General features: G+C 48.4%; 7 protein-coding genes across 7 annotated transcripts; 4 read left to right on the top strand and 3 right to left on the bottom strand.

Annotated features, from left to right (window-relative positions):
* Window positions 1–224: 224 nt before the first annotated feature.
* Window positions 225–944, top strand: N7489_010340 (uncharacterized protein; the record flags this gene model as incomplete). The annotated part of the gene is made up of 1 exon (XM_056716089.1): window positions 225–944. One exon carries the CDS (start codon window positions 225–227, stop codon window positions 942–944), a length of 720 nt encoding a protein of 239 aa, XP_056563711.1.
* A 402-nt stretch (window positions 945–1,346) lies between these two features.
* On the bottom strand, window positions 1,347–3,161 carry N7489_010341 (uncharacterized protein; the record flags this gene model as incomplete). The annotated part of the gene is made up of 4 exons (XM_056716090.1): window positions 1,347–1,445; window positions 1,517–2,454; window positions 2,511–2,927; window positions 2,993–3,161. 4 exons carry the CDS (start codon window positions 3,159–3,161, stop codon window positions 1,347–1,349), a joined length of 1,623 nt encoding a protein of 540 aa, XP_056563712.1.
* Window positions 3,162–3,651: 490 nt separating this feature from the next.
* N7489_010342 (uncharacterized protein) lies at window positions 3,652–3,831 on the top strand (the record flags this gene model as incomplete). The annotated part of the gene is made up of 1 exon (XM_056716091.1): window positions 3,652–3,831. The coding sequence occupies one exon, from the start codon at window positions 3,652–3,654 to the stop codon at window positions 3,829–3,831; it is 180 nt and encodes a 59-aa protein (XP_056563713.1).
* Window positions 3,832–5,107: 1,276 nt separating this feature from the next.
* On the bottom strand, window positions 5,108–6,375 carry N7489_010343 (uncharacterized protein; the record flags this gene model as incomplete). The annotated part of the gene is made up of 2 exons (XM_056716092.1): window positions 5,108–5,874; window positions 5,931–6,375. The coding sequence occupies 2 exons, from the start codon at window positions 6,373–6,375 to the stop codon at window positions 5,108–5,110; spliced, it is 1,212 nt and encodes a 403-aa protein (XP_056563714.1).
* A 646-nt stretch (window positions 6,376–7,021) lies between these two features.
* On the top strand, window positions 7,022–7,807 carry N7489_010344 (ubiquinol--cytochrome-c reductase subunit 7; the record flags this gene model as incomplete). The annotated part of the gene is made up of 4 exons (XM_056716093.1): window positions 7,022–7,137; window positions 7,343–7,451; window positions 7,515–7,568; window positions 7,718–7,807. The coding sequence occupies 4 exons, from the start codon at window positions 7,022–7,024 to the stop codon at window positions 7,805–7,807; spliced, it is 369 nt and encodes a 122-aa protein (XP_056563715.1).
* A 544-nt stretch (window positions 7,808–8,351) lies between these two features.
* Window positions 8,352–9,644, bottom strand: alkA (DNA-3-methyladenine glycosylase II; the record flags this gene model as incomplete). Its single annotated transcript, XM_056716094.1, has 3 exons — window positions 8,352–8,415; window positions 8,469–8,591; window positions 8,695–9,644. The coding sequence occupies 3 exons, from the start codon at window positions 9,642–9,644 to the stop codon at window positions 8,352–8,354; spliced, it is 1,137 nt and encodes a 378-aa protein (XP_056563716.1).
* Window positions 9,645–15,086: 5,442 nt separating this feature from the next.
* ecm33 (GPI-anchored protein Ecm33) lies at window positions 15,087–16,376 on the top strand (the record flags this gene model as incomplete). The annotated part of the gene is made up of 3 exons (XM_056716095.1): window positions 15,087–15,144; window positions 15,201–16,032; window positions 16,088–16,376. The coding sequence occupies 3 exons, from the start codon at window positions 15,087–15,089 to the stop codon at window positions 16,374–16,376; spliced, it is 1,179 nt and encodes a 392-aa protein (XP_056563717.1).
* Between the last annotated feature and the right edge of the window lie 521 nt (window positions 16,377–16,897).

Raw genomic sequence — 16,897 nt, forward strand, 5'->3', positions numbered from 1 at the left:
TTCGAGCCCGGATTGATCCTCGACAAAGGCTCTTTCCAACAACAAAAGTTTGTTGGCAGATGCCAACACACTTTGATTCTGGTCTGAGGCGTATAAAGGAAAATCTTCCCGTTTCATCTGGCATACTCTCATCCTCACTCACCAACCCTCAAGCAAACTATCAGCAAAATTTACAAATCAAATCCCGACCTTGGAAAGCTACATACATACCATCATCTATCAGCATGTGTCATTCAATTATCTGGTACCATGCCCTATGCCAGCACCAATGCCCTGATGCAAGCTACTCAATCGCATGCCACGGAGCCTTCCGAAGAGGCTACGAGTGCACAGAAGACCGGAGCACATGGTATTTCTCACTCGTAGGGAATTGTGTGCAATGCAAGATTAATCAGCTACTGCTACGCCATCGTGTCTTCCGCGAATGGCGGAGAGAAGATCTTGTATCGGCGTTAAACCATGCATTTCAGTATAGCGACGAAGATGGCTGGGCCATCGATGACAACGACGCTGAAGAATTGGATATGGAAACATGGGTCTCCCAGTTTCCAAACTTGACTCAGAGGTGTTTTGCTCAGCGATCTGAGAACAGGGAGACCCGTACGTCGTTATGTAGTGGTCCGGCACACATGCCGACCCTAGTGCAACTGTCCTCGCCTCACTTGTCTTGTGTTGCTTTGGTTGAACATACTGATGATTACGCAGATGATGAAGATGAGCCTTTGCAAGAACCTCAGCCCCAAACGGGTCGGAGCTGGCGGTCTATGATTCCTCTCCCTACTAGGTTGGTGCGCAACCCGCAGAATCGTACTTATCTGGCGTTTATCACTGATGACGATATGCCAGATAGAGAGCCTTTGCTTCGCGCTTCTGAGTCGAGAAAGTGTCGCCGGACTTGGTGTTCCTGGATTCCACTTCCTGTTAAGAAGATGTCGGGGCAATAGATTGATGGATTAGTGTAATGGGATGGACGTCTTCAATCAGAATTTTGGAGGTTCCCAGGGGATTAGATGATCTACAGTCGAGATATCCCATAGCCTGCATTTTCCTTTACATTTAGAGATAGTATTTACATTGCAATGAGAGTTCACTACAGCAACATCAAACGAAATCGAACATTATCATTAACATAGCTAAGTACATGAAAGGGTATGAACAAAAGCAATTGGCCATGTAAACCCCCGGTCAAACTCCTCAGTCAAAAAAGCTGTGCTATGACTTTGCTGCCATTCAGTACCTGGCCTTTGAGACATTCACGGCCTATTGTATGTGCAATAGTCGAGAATGCACAAATGAGCAAATTATCGAGATGTCATAGCTACATGAAATGGCAGGAACACGGGCAATTAGACTGCGTAAATCCCCTGTTCGAACTTCTCGAGATCGAAAAATCGTGCGGTGATTGTGTTACCATTGAAGACCCGGCCTTCGAGCGCGTTCACGGCCTATCGTATATGCAATGGTCAGCAATGCACAACCCCAAACTTGAATCAAGCTGTAGATCCCAAAGGCTTACCCGTAGACCAGACAAGGGGTCCCTAAATTTGACAAAGACAGGGACTGGGGTTCCCACGTCGCGAGCAATGAAGACTCGCTCCACGGTTCCATACTGTGAGCACCTCAAGTTAGCAAAAGCCCCCCAAGCCAATCGATGAAAAGGAACACACCTTTTCGTTACACTCCCCCCAATCTCCTGGACCAAACCACCACCATCGCTTCGCTCTATCTCCGCATCCAGGTCCATGCCTTGCAGCATGCCCTGTAGGATGACAACTTGGCTCATAGGGCCAAACTTGCTGGTCTCATATTCACCCTTCTTATTGCTTCCGATGATCTTACCTCGTCCAGCGGGAGTGATAAACCCACCGCCCTCTGAATCTGGTCGCTTCTTTCGCTTCTCAATCTTGACTTCCAGGGGCTTTACCATACCAGAACCAGTAGCGCCGAGGCCAGAACCCTTAGTCCAGCCATACTTAGAAAGTAGTCGTTCTGCGAAGCCATGTTGCCCCGGACGAAGGGATCGCGGCGCGGACTCATCTGGCTCCCCCTCATCCGCCGGTTGCTCTTGGGCCAATACAGCTTCAAGTTCGGTTTCGGTGGCCGGGATGTCTTCTGGGGGCGGGGGAAGAGCGTACCGGACCGGTGCACGGGAGATAGTTGCGGAGCTAGGTTGGATGGCATCAAGGGGACGTGAGGGTGGAGGAGGCGGTATGACTTGTCCCGATGGTGGATTCTCGGCTTTCTGGAAGTGGCGCATATACGCATCATCGCCAGTGGGATCATCGGGAATTGGAGTATTATCTCCAGTTCGGGCTGCGGGTGACGGGAGTTCCCCTAATGCTGCGCGGCGAGCAAATGCATCCTCACCGGATGGGTCATTGGGGATAGAAGCTGGTGGTGGCACATCGTTAAGATTCGGCGGCGGCGCAAAGTTGCTCGGAGGCGCAAATTGTCCTGTGGTATCTTTTTAGTCTGGGCATCATCACTAATCGCAAAAGACAGGAACATACTCTTCCTTGGCCGGTCATCATCCTCGCCGTCGGAATATCTGCTCGGTGAACGCCTTCTGGTATGCGCATACAAGAGATCCTTCCACTCGCGGATTTCAGCAATCTGCTCATCACTATGGCGGTATTCCGCATAATTGGTCGGTCGAGAAGGGTCGTAGATATCGTCCCAGTTTTGGGCAACTTGCGTTTCAAAGTTCTTCTTGCGTTTCTTTCTTCCACCGCGCTGTCGCTTCTCGCGCGTGTACTCATACCCATCATCGTCAACGGCGGTCCAATCAGCCAAAGTGCTCTTTGTCGGCACCGAAGCTTGGTTGGCGGAGGGCTGTGGTTGAGACATTGCCTTTGGTAAAGTATGTCTCGGTTTAGGTTTCTGGGCTGAGAGCTGTGGTCTTTTGGGTGGTTGGAACCGAAGAGAAGCTATGAAGAAATGTGAAGGTCAGAACGTGCCGCTCCGGAGTATCCAACAAGCTAAGGGTAAATACCAGGATTCAGTTGTTGCTTTTTGGCGGCCGCGTCGTCGGGTTGAGATTCAGTCTCCGGCTGCTTAAAAACAACAGGTGCACGGGAGATCGTACCAGGCGCATCAGTAGACGGGTCAAGTAAATTGGCATAGAGGGACATGCCCCTTTTTGGAGGGGGATCAGAAGCCATGGTTGTTTGGTAAGAAAGAGTCTCCCAAGGTGTGTCGACGGCCTGAGAACGTCGGCATCGATTAACGCGATAAGGCTTTTATCTCTCCGCTCAACTCTCCGCCTCCCCACTTTTCAAGTTGAACCAGCACTTTTGTCATCCTTGCATATTCCTCCCGAGGTCGCTTATGCGTGTTCTTCTCTCAATAATTTTTAATTCTGCTCAAGTGTGACCTTTGTGGAGAGAAGTTTGCCTCTGTTTAGTTAGGCCGGCAAAGGTGAACCTGAGGATAGCTTCCTTTGAGGATAGCTTAAGCTTAGATCAAAGTCACCGCGATGACCCAACAGAGTCAGAATCCTAAAGCATTAGGCAAGCCAAGAGGGGTATGTACAATGCATTTCAAAGACCAATCAAAACAGATTTGATTCTTTTGACTAATTCTCCATTTGTTCCACGTACTGATGTACCGATCTTGGTCTAGTCCCTCAATGCTCCTATTGCAGCTTTTACAATGGCTGTCATCCTTTGTTCATACTGCTTTAGCTCCATCCGTACTGCACGGCGAGATGCTCAAATCCAAGGCCCCAGTTCTTATCAGCGAGCTACACCATCTGAGAGGAAAGACGAGTCCTGGGTTCAACAAGCACTTGAAGAGAGTCGAGCGCAGAACGATGGGAAGGGACGACCTTGAGGTGCAGTCTATGCTGCAAGGTGTCTTTCCTCATGTATATAATATGGATTGAATCCACTACAACAGTGTTTGACAGATAATTTGTGATACCAACATGTACTAATTCTTTGTTCATTCGAGACTCTTTGTTGCTAATATAGAAGGTGAAAGGAAAGCAGAACCAACTGGCAGTAACATCTGCGTCTTCATATTCAATCAGAATTTTCAGTGTATGAATGATCATGCCCCAGGAGTCTAAGTGTATTGACAACCCAGTTCAATCTTGAAATTGTTCATCATGCGAATAGTGAAGGAATATGTGATGAGGCCAAGGGTATCGCAGGTTGTAGGACTGTATACAAGGGATGACATAAGACTGGACAGACACATCCTGCCTTTCAATAGACCAATGAATCAAATGGCCACAAAAGCGAATGGGGGGTTATTAGTTTGATGCAGTCAGGTTGCCCAGGCACCTGGGGGGCAGTTGAAAGTGGTTAGTAAGTGAACCTGACAAAAATCAATATCTGAGACTGATCTGTGAATTGATCCTCAAAGTGCCAGCATTAAACACCTTGAGGAACAAGTACTGATTGATGAAAAAAAAGTGATGAAGAGAGAAGCGGAAAAGAAAGAGGGAAAAAATAATCGCGGGCAGTTTTAAATAGCGTGTCACGTGACTGCCCCATATGTTCAACTACATTCTATACAACCTATATCAGCATCAAGTTGAAAGCCGGCCTCTAAGGCCCAGTGTTTTGGCATATATAAGTTATCCCTCCCATTCAAGGTATCCTTTCCAATTGAGATATGTGCGTCTTTCCAGATAAGATCTGAAAGCCATTGCTTTATTCGAAATGTGTATTCACGAGAAAGGGCGAGCATGCAGAACAAGTGATGTATATACAGGAAACACATGCAGAAGCCAGGAAGACGGTAGACAAGTTTAGAAATCAATAAGGAAGGGCAAGTAATTCTTCAGATAAGATGCAGCGAGCATGTGAATACATGTGAAAGTTGTTTCACATGTCAGAGATTTGGAGGCTGGAGACACTGTCACCTATGCCGAGACCCTTGTATGCGCTCAGAATGCAGTAGCCAAAATTTACTCGCAAAAGATTCATCTGCAAATACCGAGTCACAGACCACCTCGTCCATGTCTATACAGGTTGTGACGAAAGGAAAAGAAAGATTCGGCGATCAGAAGCGGTGGGGTGCGATGTTTTAGAAGAAGCAGATATGAAGGGTGAGGTTGGAGATTGGAGATAGTCTCTTGTATGCTGATATATTGTGGGTATCAAATAGATCCATGAGCTTCTTCTTCCATCTTGATCTTATGCGCACCTTCATGCTGCAAGGTATTGATCTGCTTCCGCAGGTATTCGTAGGTGAGCATAGTCGTCATGGCAGCCGGAACGGCCCGGAACAGGTTTACGCCGATTCCGGAGTAAAATGCACGCCATCCCTCTTCCTTGAGGATTGTCTGGAAGGTGCGTACCATGCCACTATAGCGTGGGCGGCCGCGCATTCCATCTGATGAGGACATGCCACCCGACCGGCCGCGGTCATGTGGATGGTTCAATCCGCCGCGGAATGCAATCTCTTCGTGAGATTGTGCCGGAACAGTCCGTTGCTGTGTTTGGAGTCGGGTCCGCAAGACCTCGTGAGGATATGTGACTGTGCTTGCACAGACCTTGCTGAGGAAAGTGGCAACGGATATTCCCACCCAGTGTGAGCTACCGGTATCGGGGTGCTCACCGATACTATAGCCTGTGAACGCCATCTTTAAATATTCGTAGAGAGGGAATTGAATAGCCACATGGGTCAGTCCCAGCAGAGCCGGGGTGAGGCCAGAGTAGAAGGAGCGAATGCCCTCGATTTGATACATCTTGCGAGCAGCATCCCATGTCCCCGAGTATTGCCAAGGGGCTCGTACTCCTTCGCTGTTTTGTTTAAGGCTTTGTGACATGAGCCTGGTCTTGATGACCCAAATGGGGTTCGTTACAACCGTTGAGCATGCACCGGCTGTGATTGAAGCATAGCCGCGGGATAACCACCAGCTTCCTGTACTTTAGTCAGTACTGATGGATGACCGGATCCTTCGGTCTGGAGGTACCTACCTGTCTTGTCATGGAAATATTCACGACTCCGGTCATAGACTGCTAGGTAGACAGCCCAGGTGGGGAGATATCCCAGCAACATTGGACCTAGACCTTGATAGAGACCGCGAATTCCATCTTCCCGCCAAATTCTCCTTCCACTACCGAGCATGCCACGATACAGCACCCCCGAGGCAACTTCCTTTGCTCCCCGCCGAAAGCCGCCCTGGGCTTGAAGCTTCGTTTTGATGACATCAAGAGGACATGTGACAATACCAGAGGCCACGCCAGCGCTGGCTCCGCAGAAAGGTGCTATGTAGAAGTTGGGTATCTTGGTGGAAAAGATCTCGAGGCGGGTTTTTAAATCAGAGATCGGTGCGGCGGGCACGTTGGGGGAATTGTCGACATGGATTGACTGAGTTTGGTTTTGGGAGCTGCTTGGAGCGCTTCGGCCGTTTGTAGTCATCTTGGTGGCCGGCGCTCACGCAGCTTGTCGAACCGTACTGAATCAACGAGGGCTCCCGGACACGAGCATATCGGGTGCTCGATCCGGAACCCAAGAACCCTATTTCAAACCGAGCTGGGAAAGAAATGTAGATTTATCCAAATATCCAAAGCCCAAGGTCCGTAGATGGTGTAAGGAAAAAGTCCTAAGTAACGACGAAGGAGAGAGTGAGAGTTTTCTGGGGCCGATGGTTGCCGAACCCGGAGTGGTTGGTTTGAATGCGCAATGTGCTAATATCTTGCAGCACGGACGTGGGCGGGGTTCTCAGAACAATCAAGCTTCTTGCCGTGAGCAGGGATCAGTAGTTGCTTCAGCAATTAGCAAATCCAATCTCTGTCAAAGCAAGCGATAAGATCGAAAAGGGGATATGACATAGGAAACCCATCTGTTCAGTGGAGTGCGCCGATAGACATTCCCAGTTTCTCTACCGCCTGAGGCACAAAGTTGTCACGTGTTTCTGGCCTCAGGCGTAGAGCTACCGTTTCGGGCCTAGTCGCCCGAGCTCCGTTTTGCACAACCTCGCAACATCGGGTCATCTCGTGTTCCAGTCGGATAGCCTTTCAACCCTCCACCACACCCACGTCAATTGGGATACCCGGGATTCAAAATGTCTGCCCCTTCGCTCGCCAGTTACATCGTCAAGCGCCCATGGCTCAAGAGCTGGCTCACCCCCCTCTCCCACTGGTACACCGATGCCGCCGGCTACAGGAGACTCGGACTCAAGTAATTCTTGCCCTCCTATATCGATAACCTCCCGACCAAGAGCGATTGAGACAATGCTTGGGAATTGCCTGGTCGAATTCGTCGCGCACCGGTGGCACATCTTTTGAATGGGATCGCGGTTGCGTCGAATTTGCCTGGAGCCCCGGTCTTTCGGATATCGTTCGTGGCAGGGTTGGACAGAAACACTTGCTAACTTCACAATTAGGTTCGATGACTTGATCCCTGAGGAGAGCGAGAATGTCCAGAAGGCCATCAAGCGTCTTCCCGCCAAGGAGGCCTATGACCGTGTCTTCCGTATCCGCCGTGCTTTCCAGGTTCGACTGGCCCCTTCCCCCGTATTCGACTGGCGCGAAACCTAACAAATATGTCAATTGCAGTGCTCCATCTCCCACACTCTCCTTCCCGCCCACGAGCAGACCAAGCCCTCTGAGGTGAGTCCCCAACGTCCAAATTTCGCGCTCCCCGCATGGGTCTCCATCGGCCAATCCTGTTGCACCGATTTGTCATTTTCCACCCCGACTTCGTTTGGGGATATCGACTCACCACAACGAACACAATGCTAACAATGCGAATCAAACAGGACGTCGAGTACCTGAGCCCCATCATCCGCGAGGTCGAGAAGGAGGCTAAGGAGCGTGCTGACCTTGACAACCTTGTTGTTCGCAAGTAAGCCGCTACTGCTTGAATCAATAGAATATGAAGACAGGGGGGTTGGGGTAGCATTGTTGTTGTCATTGGATAAACGCCTGGTGTGCTTTCTTCGTAATTGAATGGTCGCCGTCGTCGGCGACCCATGGCTTGGTTACGCAGCCTGAGTGTACTGATACTGTACAAATCGATTTTCTTCGCGCGCTTATATCTTTGGTCAATCTTGTAACCGACAAGACAGGCGGGTCCTGCCTTATTAGTGCCTCATAACCTTTAATAGTGACTGGGGCGGTTCGGGACCCCTACCTAGGTAGCTTATGCGGGTTATGGCAGCTCAGCTGATCGCTTTGGGCGTTAGGCGCCCAACTTCTGGCTGCGCATGTATAACATCTTCGATTATAACCCCTCTTCTAGCGGCTGCGAAGACAGATCCACAATTCACTTCCAAATATTAACTATCTACTACGGCAACATATATACCACAACATTATCTCAAATGCTCAACGTCCAATAAACCACACGGTATGCAGGCAGCCTGACTCGCGGAGGTAGTACATCTACGACCTTTAACCACCAAGAACAGCCACATCAACATCCTCAATCCGCCACATATACCACATAAATAGACTCCTGGATCAACTAGGTAAGCACGTTGTCTACACCATGAACAGGGTCACACGTACCTGTACGGTGCAAACTTGGCAGCAAGTTCCAGCATATCCTTTTCGGCCATATATTTGAACTTACCACCACCCTTGCCCTTGAGTTTGCTCACATCACGACCCATAAAGGCAGCACAGCCTCGTCTACAAAGGTGTCAGTAAACACTCTTCCGCTGAGCCACGACACAAATATCTCCGGCCACAAGTCCAAGAATTTGTACGGAACAACAGCAAGAAATGAACTTACTGTACTCCCAAATCTCCAGTAGAAAACACATCAATGCGCTTGAGCGCAAACATAGCAAACATCTCAACCGACCACCTCCCCAATCCACGAACAGCAATAAGCTTCTCAAAAAGCTCTTCATCAGTGGCCCGTGCCAACATCCTTGCCCCAAGCTCTCCACTGGCAAACTTCTCCGCAAGGCCCCGGATATACTCCGCCTTGCGCTGCGACAGCCCCGCCGTGCGTAGGGTAGCGATATCACACTTGGCAACCTGATCCGGTGTCGGGAACTTTGCATGTCTATGCCCGTCCGGCGCAACGGTATCGGGTAAATCAAACAGCGCCAGGAACTTGTTCCTGATAGACTTTGCTGCTGCACCAGAGACTTGCTGGCCGATGATGCTGCTGGTCAGGCTGTTAAAGGGGTCGATTTCCTCTGCTAAGCCGGCAGGCGAGAAGAGCGGACAGGGATTCCGCTCGATTACTGTTGCGATGCGTGGGTCCATCGCTATAAGGTGCGCAGTGGCTTTCTCGAGTAGCGTCCCTGTTGTGGCCGTTGGGCGTGGAAGGCCCGTTTTCGAGGGGGAGGCATCTTCTGCGTGCGCTGGGTAGGCGTTTACTGTTGAGCCGTGAGGGGTGATTAGGGTTGCATTTGTTCGGTGCGGGTCAACAGGGCGGTCGAGGGGAGGGGGTGTCTGAGGTCTGAATATCGCGGGATTAGTGGTTGAGGGCTGGTTGTCTGTTTCTTGTTTCTCTGTGACTGCCGGCTCTGGGGACCAATAGGAGGCTCCTGTTTTTGCTTTTGTCTTTGTGGGTTCTTTAACTAATTTCTTGGACTTTGTGGGCGCCTTGCGGGGTTTTGTCACTGCGCTGTTTTGGACTCTGGTTGCTTCGTTCGGAGCTGAGCTTTGCAGTAATGGTGTCTTGATGGTTGGGATAGAACCCAGTCGGGCTGAGCGTCTGAGTGACATTCTTGGGTAGTATATGGGATAGTCCAATTTCAATGGTCAGTGTACTGAATCCGAGGAAGTCTCGAGGGTCGTATGGGAGGCTGGGGTTTGCGGAGGTGCGGAGTTGGAGCCCCACGAGTGCCAAGCAATGACGCTTATGGACAACTATATCGACGAGCGCATTCTCGATATAATGATTGATTTCATTTTTCTTATGCATACTTGTGAGGCACTTTCGATGCACGGAATATTGGAATATTTTCAGTCCCTCTCCTCTAAGCAAAAGGGCACTTATCAACCAGGGCCATTTGCATTAACCACGTTATACATGTCCAGAGCCTGGTCATGGTTATATAGTCACACTCGCAATCCAATCCAATAAGGTGGTAGACCATGAAGAATCAGTCCGGTCAGACTGGGAGCCCTTTGTGGTCGCCTCCCAATGAGAACCTTAAGCCTTAATCTTTGGTCAGGTTTGCTAATGTACGACGCGGCAGTGATAATATACAAGCGCACAGCATTTACATGGAGATGCTACATCAGATGAATGACTTGCATACCCTATTAGTGGGCTAAATGATTTCTGACATACGATTTTGCAGGTGAAGACGATGATCATCTTGATTTCCCAAAGAGACTATTTAAATGAGCGACGTTGTCACGACACGCACTATATATATCGGAGCCTGGAATATCTGAGCGTAACGCTCAGATATAGTGGTCTTTTGGCCTAGTGTGTAACTCGCCAGTCCAGGGGCAGGTTGTAACAGACGTGCTAGCTAGGCATTCGGTATCCCAAGGGTCAGGGTCGCATCTTCTCCAGCTCATATAATAAAGATAGTAGGTACTACAGAATAGTGTCCCGCTCTGGTAAACCATACAACCTAGATCTCGGAAATTACCGGAGTGCAAGGGTGTGTACTCCGTCTGTAGGTGGGTGAGTAACCCAAAGAGTGAGGTTATAAATTGATGATCTGACATTTTAAACATAACAGCTGGCGTAGTGGTCTTGTTGGGACCAGTTCGACATTAGGAACCAGGCTCTGGAAAACAGATGGTTTATCATTTTCGTCTAGAGCTACGAACGGACTAAAAGCAGGTCATCACTGATCCTGCATAGCCATGGACTGAGAGAAGGACGAGCCGATCATTAACCTTGGAAGCAGTTTAAGACGACCTCGGCCGTGAGGCGCGGGAGAGCAGGACTGCAGGTGTTTGGTGATCGAAAGTATATTATTCGCACTTGATGTTGTAATGATTAATATTGCGGAAAACTTTCCAAGGTTGAAATCTCCAGGGATCTAGAGCTGGGGGCTTCCAAAAGCCAGCGTGCAAGATAGGCTTTTTTTTTTCTCTTTTTGTCCGGCAGCCGATTTATTGTCAATTAGCGTAATGGTATAAGGCAGACTCAAAACCTCATCAATGTCTGTTTACCCGTCTCGGGTTAGCGTAGCCATCATGGACCGTCTGCAGCATACATAAGTTGTACATATGCGCTGCCGTGAAGAGCGCGCCCTAGCGCAGCTTCAGCAGTACCTCATATTGTGAGCACCTGTTGCTGAATATCTTTGTTTGATATTGCAGAAGCGAAATGTTGTGCCGAGGACACTATATAACATCTCTATGGTATCCACGTGAACTTCTCGAGAATCAAAATTCTGTTAATGAGCATGATGTGCTCATTATGACTTGGCTTGACCTGCGAGAAGATAATTGCATGTGTTTTGGCGCGTCATGTGGACTGCATGGTTTCGTGAAGGTTCATTGATACTTCTATTATTCGGTTTTATATTGTAAGAAGCTCTATGATTTACGTTGATGAAGGTTCCAGAAAAACCTCAATGTATACATATGTATACATGTATGAAGTACCTACCTAGGTAGTTACCTAGGTACAATCCATGGATGTTTAAAACTAGTTCCAAGGGCTAGTTGAACCAATAAAATCTATGGTATGTGTCAATGATAATGTAGACTGTCGCTAAAATATGTATCCATAAGGTAACCATCAACAAATCAGGTTTGGAAAAACGTAGTAATCATGCCAAGCCCACCAGTGTGTTGGTGGGCTTGGCACGATTATGAGGACGATTGTACCTTGGATCTATACTGGAAAGTCACACAATTGGATGCGATATACTCCGCTGTAATACAGTTCCAGGGAACATTGGCACTATCCGCAAGAATGCCCCGTGGACCGAAATTGAAGATCCATGGTAACTCTGTAATACAATACAGACTTCACATGGGAATTGGACAAAGACTTGAATGATCGAACATGGATGTAGTTGATTTGTCGGTGTGATTGAAGTATTGTTAGACTATACTGATATTACCTGGAGGACTCGGGTTCTCACTCCAGTATCCTACGGGTATATATTGACCCAGTCACCGACCGATTGTTATATCCGGGCGAACAAAGAAGGAAATTAAAAAAGAAAAGTGGAAACGAATCGGCGGTTCGTCTAATACAATTACAGATCGACCAGTAAAAACAGAGATTAGCATTTAGACCGAAGCGTTGGGCCGAGTCAAATCCCCGAAGACGTTCGTGCATCGGTTTGAAACAAGAGTGAATCCTTGTTTGTGCGACCACTAGCCCCAGAAATCAACAGACCACGAGAACCAGAAGAAAAGCCTCGCATTGCAGCCCCAGTCTGCACCAAGATAAAATCCGGATTAGGATATAGACACATACCCCAGAGTGGTCGGGCGAGCGAATTGTGTATGTTTACTTTTCAATCATAGTCTCGTGTGCTAGGGAATGTGGCCCTTCGCGACCCCTAGTTAGGCATACACCCGTTGCCGAGCGTTCCACGCATTCCGGCGCGTGGTTAGTCTGTCGGCCATGAAGGGCAGACAGGAGGGAATGCGAGTTGAATGCCACGACACTGAAATCACCGTACCCCGTACACATGTTCTTTCGTACTGTGACAGATGGCTATTTTAGTTCCAACACAGAGCTAGGCTAAATATGTCGCGGTATCCATATTTGTGGCGTAAGGAGCACGGGCAAGTATGTATCAAGGTTCAAGCTTAGCGGATGTTGAGTTTTTGCGATTTGGAAGAACTTGGGTCTTGCTGCAAGACAACGCGGCCATTCTCCATAGTCGAGGGTAGGATACATATAACATCTGAATGAACCGAGTCTTTGATAGGTTTCTAAGCGATCGAAAAAGAAAAAAGGCATATTAGTGGACCGATACATGAGTGGGGTGAGACGTGTCGACTAAGTTGGCTCCGTTCTGAAACATTTCCCGACTTTACAATGTAACGTCTCCGACAATAATGACTTTGTTGCCACCCCAAATGGGATGTCAGTTGTTCAGAGTAAATAGTTTTTCACTGGTTAACACTGTCAATCCCATTGGGTCTTGAAGAACGAGATGCGATGGAATCTCCATCAAACATTTGGTGGGCCGATGAAGCTCTAGACATGCTTGATCGTCGTGCCTTAATTGACCAGCTCCATCGAGATGTCTACAGATGTGCCGGCCAAACATTGAAGTTATAGGTTCTGCATTGTTACCAAAAAACGCACAGACCTTGAAATTTTCATTTGTCGGTACGTTGTAATTGAAAATTTCAGATGAACGAGTCGTTGAGATCATCTTGGAGCTGCATCATTGCGATTTAAATCTGTACTATATATATCGTAAAATATAGGCAAGGCAGGTGCATGTATACCTAGTGAAATTATGTGTCTAGTCGGGTACAAATAGGAAGTGTGGCGAAGTTCTTGTGATCGACCTTCATCTCCGATAGTTAAATTACCTCTAGTGCCAATTGCTGTGCGCATAGCCTATAAAATAGGGGCCAGTGGAGTGAATTGCATGGTTTGGTGCTGAAGAATAGCCTTTCTCTGCTATCATTTGCATATCGCCGTCGCGAGGGGGCGATTGTTTCGCCTCAGGTAGAGCTGTATTTTCGGGAAACAGCGAGGATTGACAGTGAGCCAGGGCGAGTAATTCCAATGCGCCAATCAGAAGTCGCACATGTCGGGCAATCGACGATAGCGGCAGCAGGGAGGCGGGTCCATAGAAGGCTTGGGTTCCCGCAAATTTAGATCAGCCACTATCAAAGTGAGAAGCTTGGAAAAAGTTTGAACATTGCGTGTTTAGCGCTTCGGGAGAATTGGTGATATATGTACGGAGTACTCCGGTACACCGTAGTGTTAGAAGGATTGAGCGATTGCGATGTATATTGTATAATAATAGCTATAGGGGTTGGGTGTCGTCTCATATAGATGCAGTAATATCCAATGAGAAACAAAGGTACAACTGAAGACTGAAGATCAACAGGAGTCTCGAGTCTCGAGCTTGGTTCCGTCGATGACGACAACAGCCGATAGGATGGGGCCATAAATCGGTTAGTGGACTTCTGATTGATCCGTCAAATTATACTAGTAGGATTGGACCTTCGTTACAAGCTAGTATTTATGCATTCTTATTAGGTCCTGCTGTATCAACGCTGTATGCTCTCGAAGGGCATAAATTTGCATGGGATTTTTGTTGTCGGAGACACCGAGGATAGTTGCGTACTTTTGATAGACCGAAGCGAAGCTACAAGACTGCGAATTTGTACTCCATAAAGAGTATATGTTGTAGTACTCCGTATGGTTGTACAGAATCTACTGTGGCAAATACCTACATACGTATCATTCATACGATGCCGAGGCCTGATCAGTTGCAATTTGTACAGGGTACCTTGCCGAGTGCATAGCCAAATTTGAAAGTGATGAACCTACCTAGGTATATTTCATTACTCCGTACTCCGTAAACAATACATATCAAAATGTGAACTCCAATTCCGCATCCATGGAAATAGTGAATCATGAATTACCGAGTAAACAAAATAACCAAATGGAGAAAGGGGAACTAGCGCTGAAAAGCAGGGAATTCCAAGGTTGGTCTGGAATTATTTAAGAATTGAGAGTTTTTAATTAGCTTTTTGAGATTTTTCTGTTTTTCTATTTTTCTTTTTTTGGTAATTGAGGGTAATTTTCATTGTTCTGGTAATTCTGGTAATTCTAGTTAACAGTGGTGAAATAGTATGAAACCGGTGTTAAAATACCTGGCACTGCCCTGGACACGGTGACATGCCGGATGCGGTACTGTGTGTGTTTCTCCCCCTTGGTATCGGGATATACATAAAGTGAAAAAGTGGCACCTGGTAAGATTAGAATACAAACAATCTCCACCTCCCCTTTCCTCGCCCCAAGGCTCCTTCCTCTTCATTTCGCTCTCCTCCAACCTTCGTCCATTCGTTCTTACCCCATTTTGAGAGTTCCTGCCTTTTCGCAGTATTTCCGCTTCCCTCTCTCGTTTTGAAGCGCTTCTTCTCTAATCACTCATTGCGAATTTTCCTCTAGCTTTTCCATATCTCTAATCGGTACATTCACCACCCCTGATTGAAAAATCCCATCAAAATTCGTCGCTGACATCTCGTGGTTTAGAATCTACCATGTCTCTCAAGTACATCCTCCCTGTCCTGGCTGCCAGCCAGGCTGTTTTCGCTGCCTGTGAGTATTCTGTTCCTGGCATTATCGGTACACCCACTAACAGTGTCATTCTACAGCCGACTGCGGTGATACCAAGATCAAGACCCAGAGCGATGCCGACGGCATCAACTCCTGCTCCACCATCGAGGGTGATGTCAAGATTGACGAGTCCTACAGCGGCATGCTCCAGCTCAGCGGTGTCAAGAAGATCACCGGTGGTCTGGTTTGCTCCGGTGGCGCGAACGTCAGCTCCATCAGCGCTGACTCTCTCACCACGGTCGGCAAGGCCTTCGACTTGGAGGGACTCACCACCCTGACCCTCCTCGACTTCCCCCAGCTCGACTCCGTTGGTTCCATCAACTGGGAGGCCCTTCCTAAGCTCCAGTCCCTCTCCTTCACCAAGGGTGTCACTAAGGCTGGTGATGTCAGCATCGCCAACACTGGTCTGAATGACCTCAACGGTATCACTCTCAAGACCGTCGGTACCTTCAGCATCCAGAACAACCGTGATCTGAGGACCATCAACATCAACAACCTCCAGAACGCCACCGATCTGATCAGCTTCTCGGGTAACTACGATACCCTCGAGGTCGACCTCCCCAACTTGGGCACCGGTACCAACATGACCTTCCAGAACATCTCCTCTGTCTCTCTGCCTTCCCTCGAGAAGCTCACCGGTCAGCTCGGCTTCTGGGGTACCAAGTTCGAGACCTTCTCCGCTCCCAACCTGACCCAGACCGGTGACTTGGTCTTCAAGGACAACTCCGAGCTCTCCAACATCAGCATGCCCGTCCTGAAGACCGTTGATGGTGGATTCACCATTGCCCGCGATGACAAGCTCTCCACCATCAGCCTGCCCGCGCTGCAGCGTGTCAACGGTGCCATTGACTTCAGCGGTACCTTCAACAAGTAAGTGTCCTTGGTCCCATATCTTGGTCTTCGCATAGATACTAACAGTGAATAGGCTTTCTCTTGGTGCTCTCAAGGATGTCGAGGGTAGCTTCAACATGCAGAGCACTCGCGGCAACTTCAGCTGTGACGATCTCCGCAAGCTGAAGAACGACGATGTCATCAAGGGTAGCTTCAAGTGTGATGCCACCAACGCCAACCCCACCACTTCCAAGGGCGGATCTGGCACCTCCAGCTCTGACTCCTCTTCCGAGACCAGCGAAGGTGCTGCCTTCATGACCGGCGCCAACGTCCCCGTCGTCGGCCTCGCCGCTCTCTTCGGTGCCCTTGCCCAGCTTCTGTAAGGGGTTGATTGGTGGAGGATTCAAATGACCTTGGGGATTTTTTTGTACAAAAGTCTACCAAGCAACGAGCTCAATATTCGTTCCACATTGCAGTTGTTACGATAATAATTCGGTCTTTCGTGGAGAAAATTCGCAATACGGATTCTGACCTCGGGAGACGCATCCCCGGGGGTCCTTCTCATCCTTTGTGTGTTGATTGTCTTGCTATGTTCCAGTATTCCCTCATCACATCCTAATGCATTAGGTTGCATTTTGCACCCTGCTCGTTCCCTGTTGATGTACCAAGAGGGGAGGCTGCTTTGGGCTTGTGGGTGGGTTCTTGGTTCTCGTTGTACTTCTTGTGTAAACATTCCTTGAGCTTTTTTAATGCCGTAACATTGTCTTTTATTCTAGTTGCGTGCGAGATAATGATTGTAATTGTTAATTTTTCTTTTTACCTGGGACATTCGTTCTCGAGAAATGTAGCTCCCTTGGTGCACATCTATAGTCATGGTAGTCTGGAAGAGCCAGCGACGTCCCTT

This window comes from Penicillium chrysogenum (assembly GCF_028827035.1).
Source record: "Penicillium chrysogenum strain IBT 35668 chromosome Unknown utg000005l_segment0_segment0, whole genome shotgun sequence".
Taxonomy (NCBI): Eukaryota; Fungi; Ascomycota; class Eurotiomycetes; order Eurotiales; family Aspergillaceae; genus Penicillium; species Penicillium chrysogenum.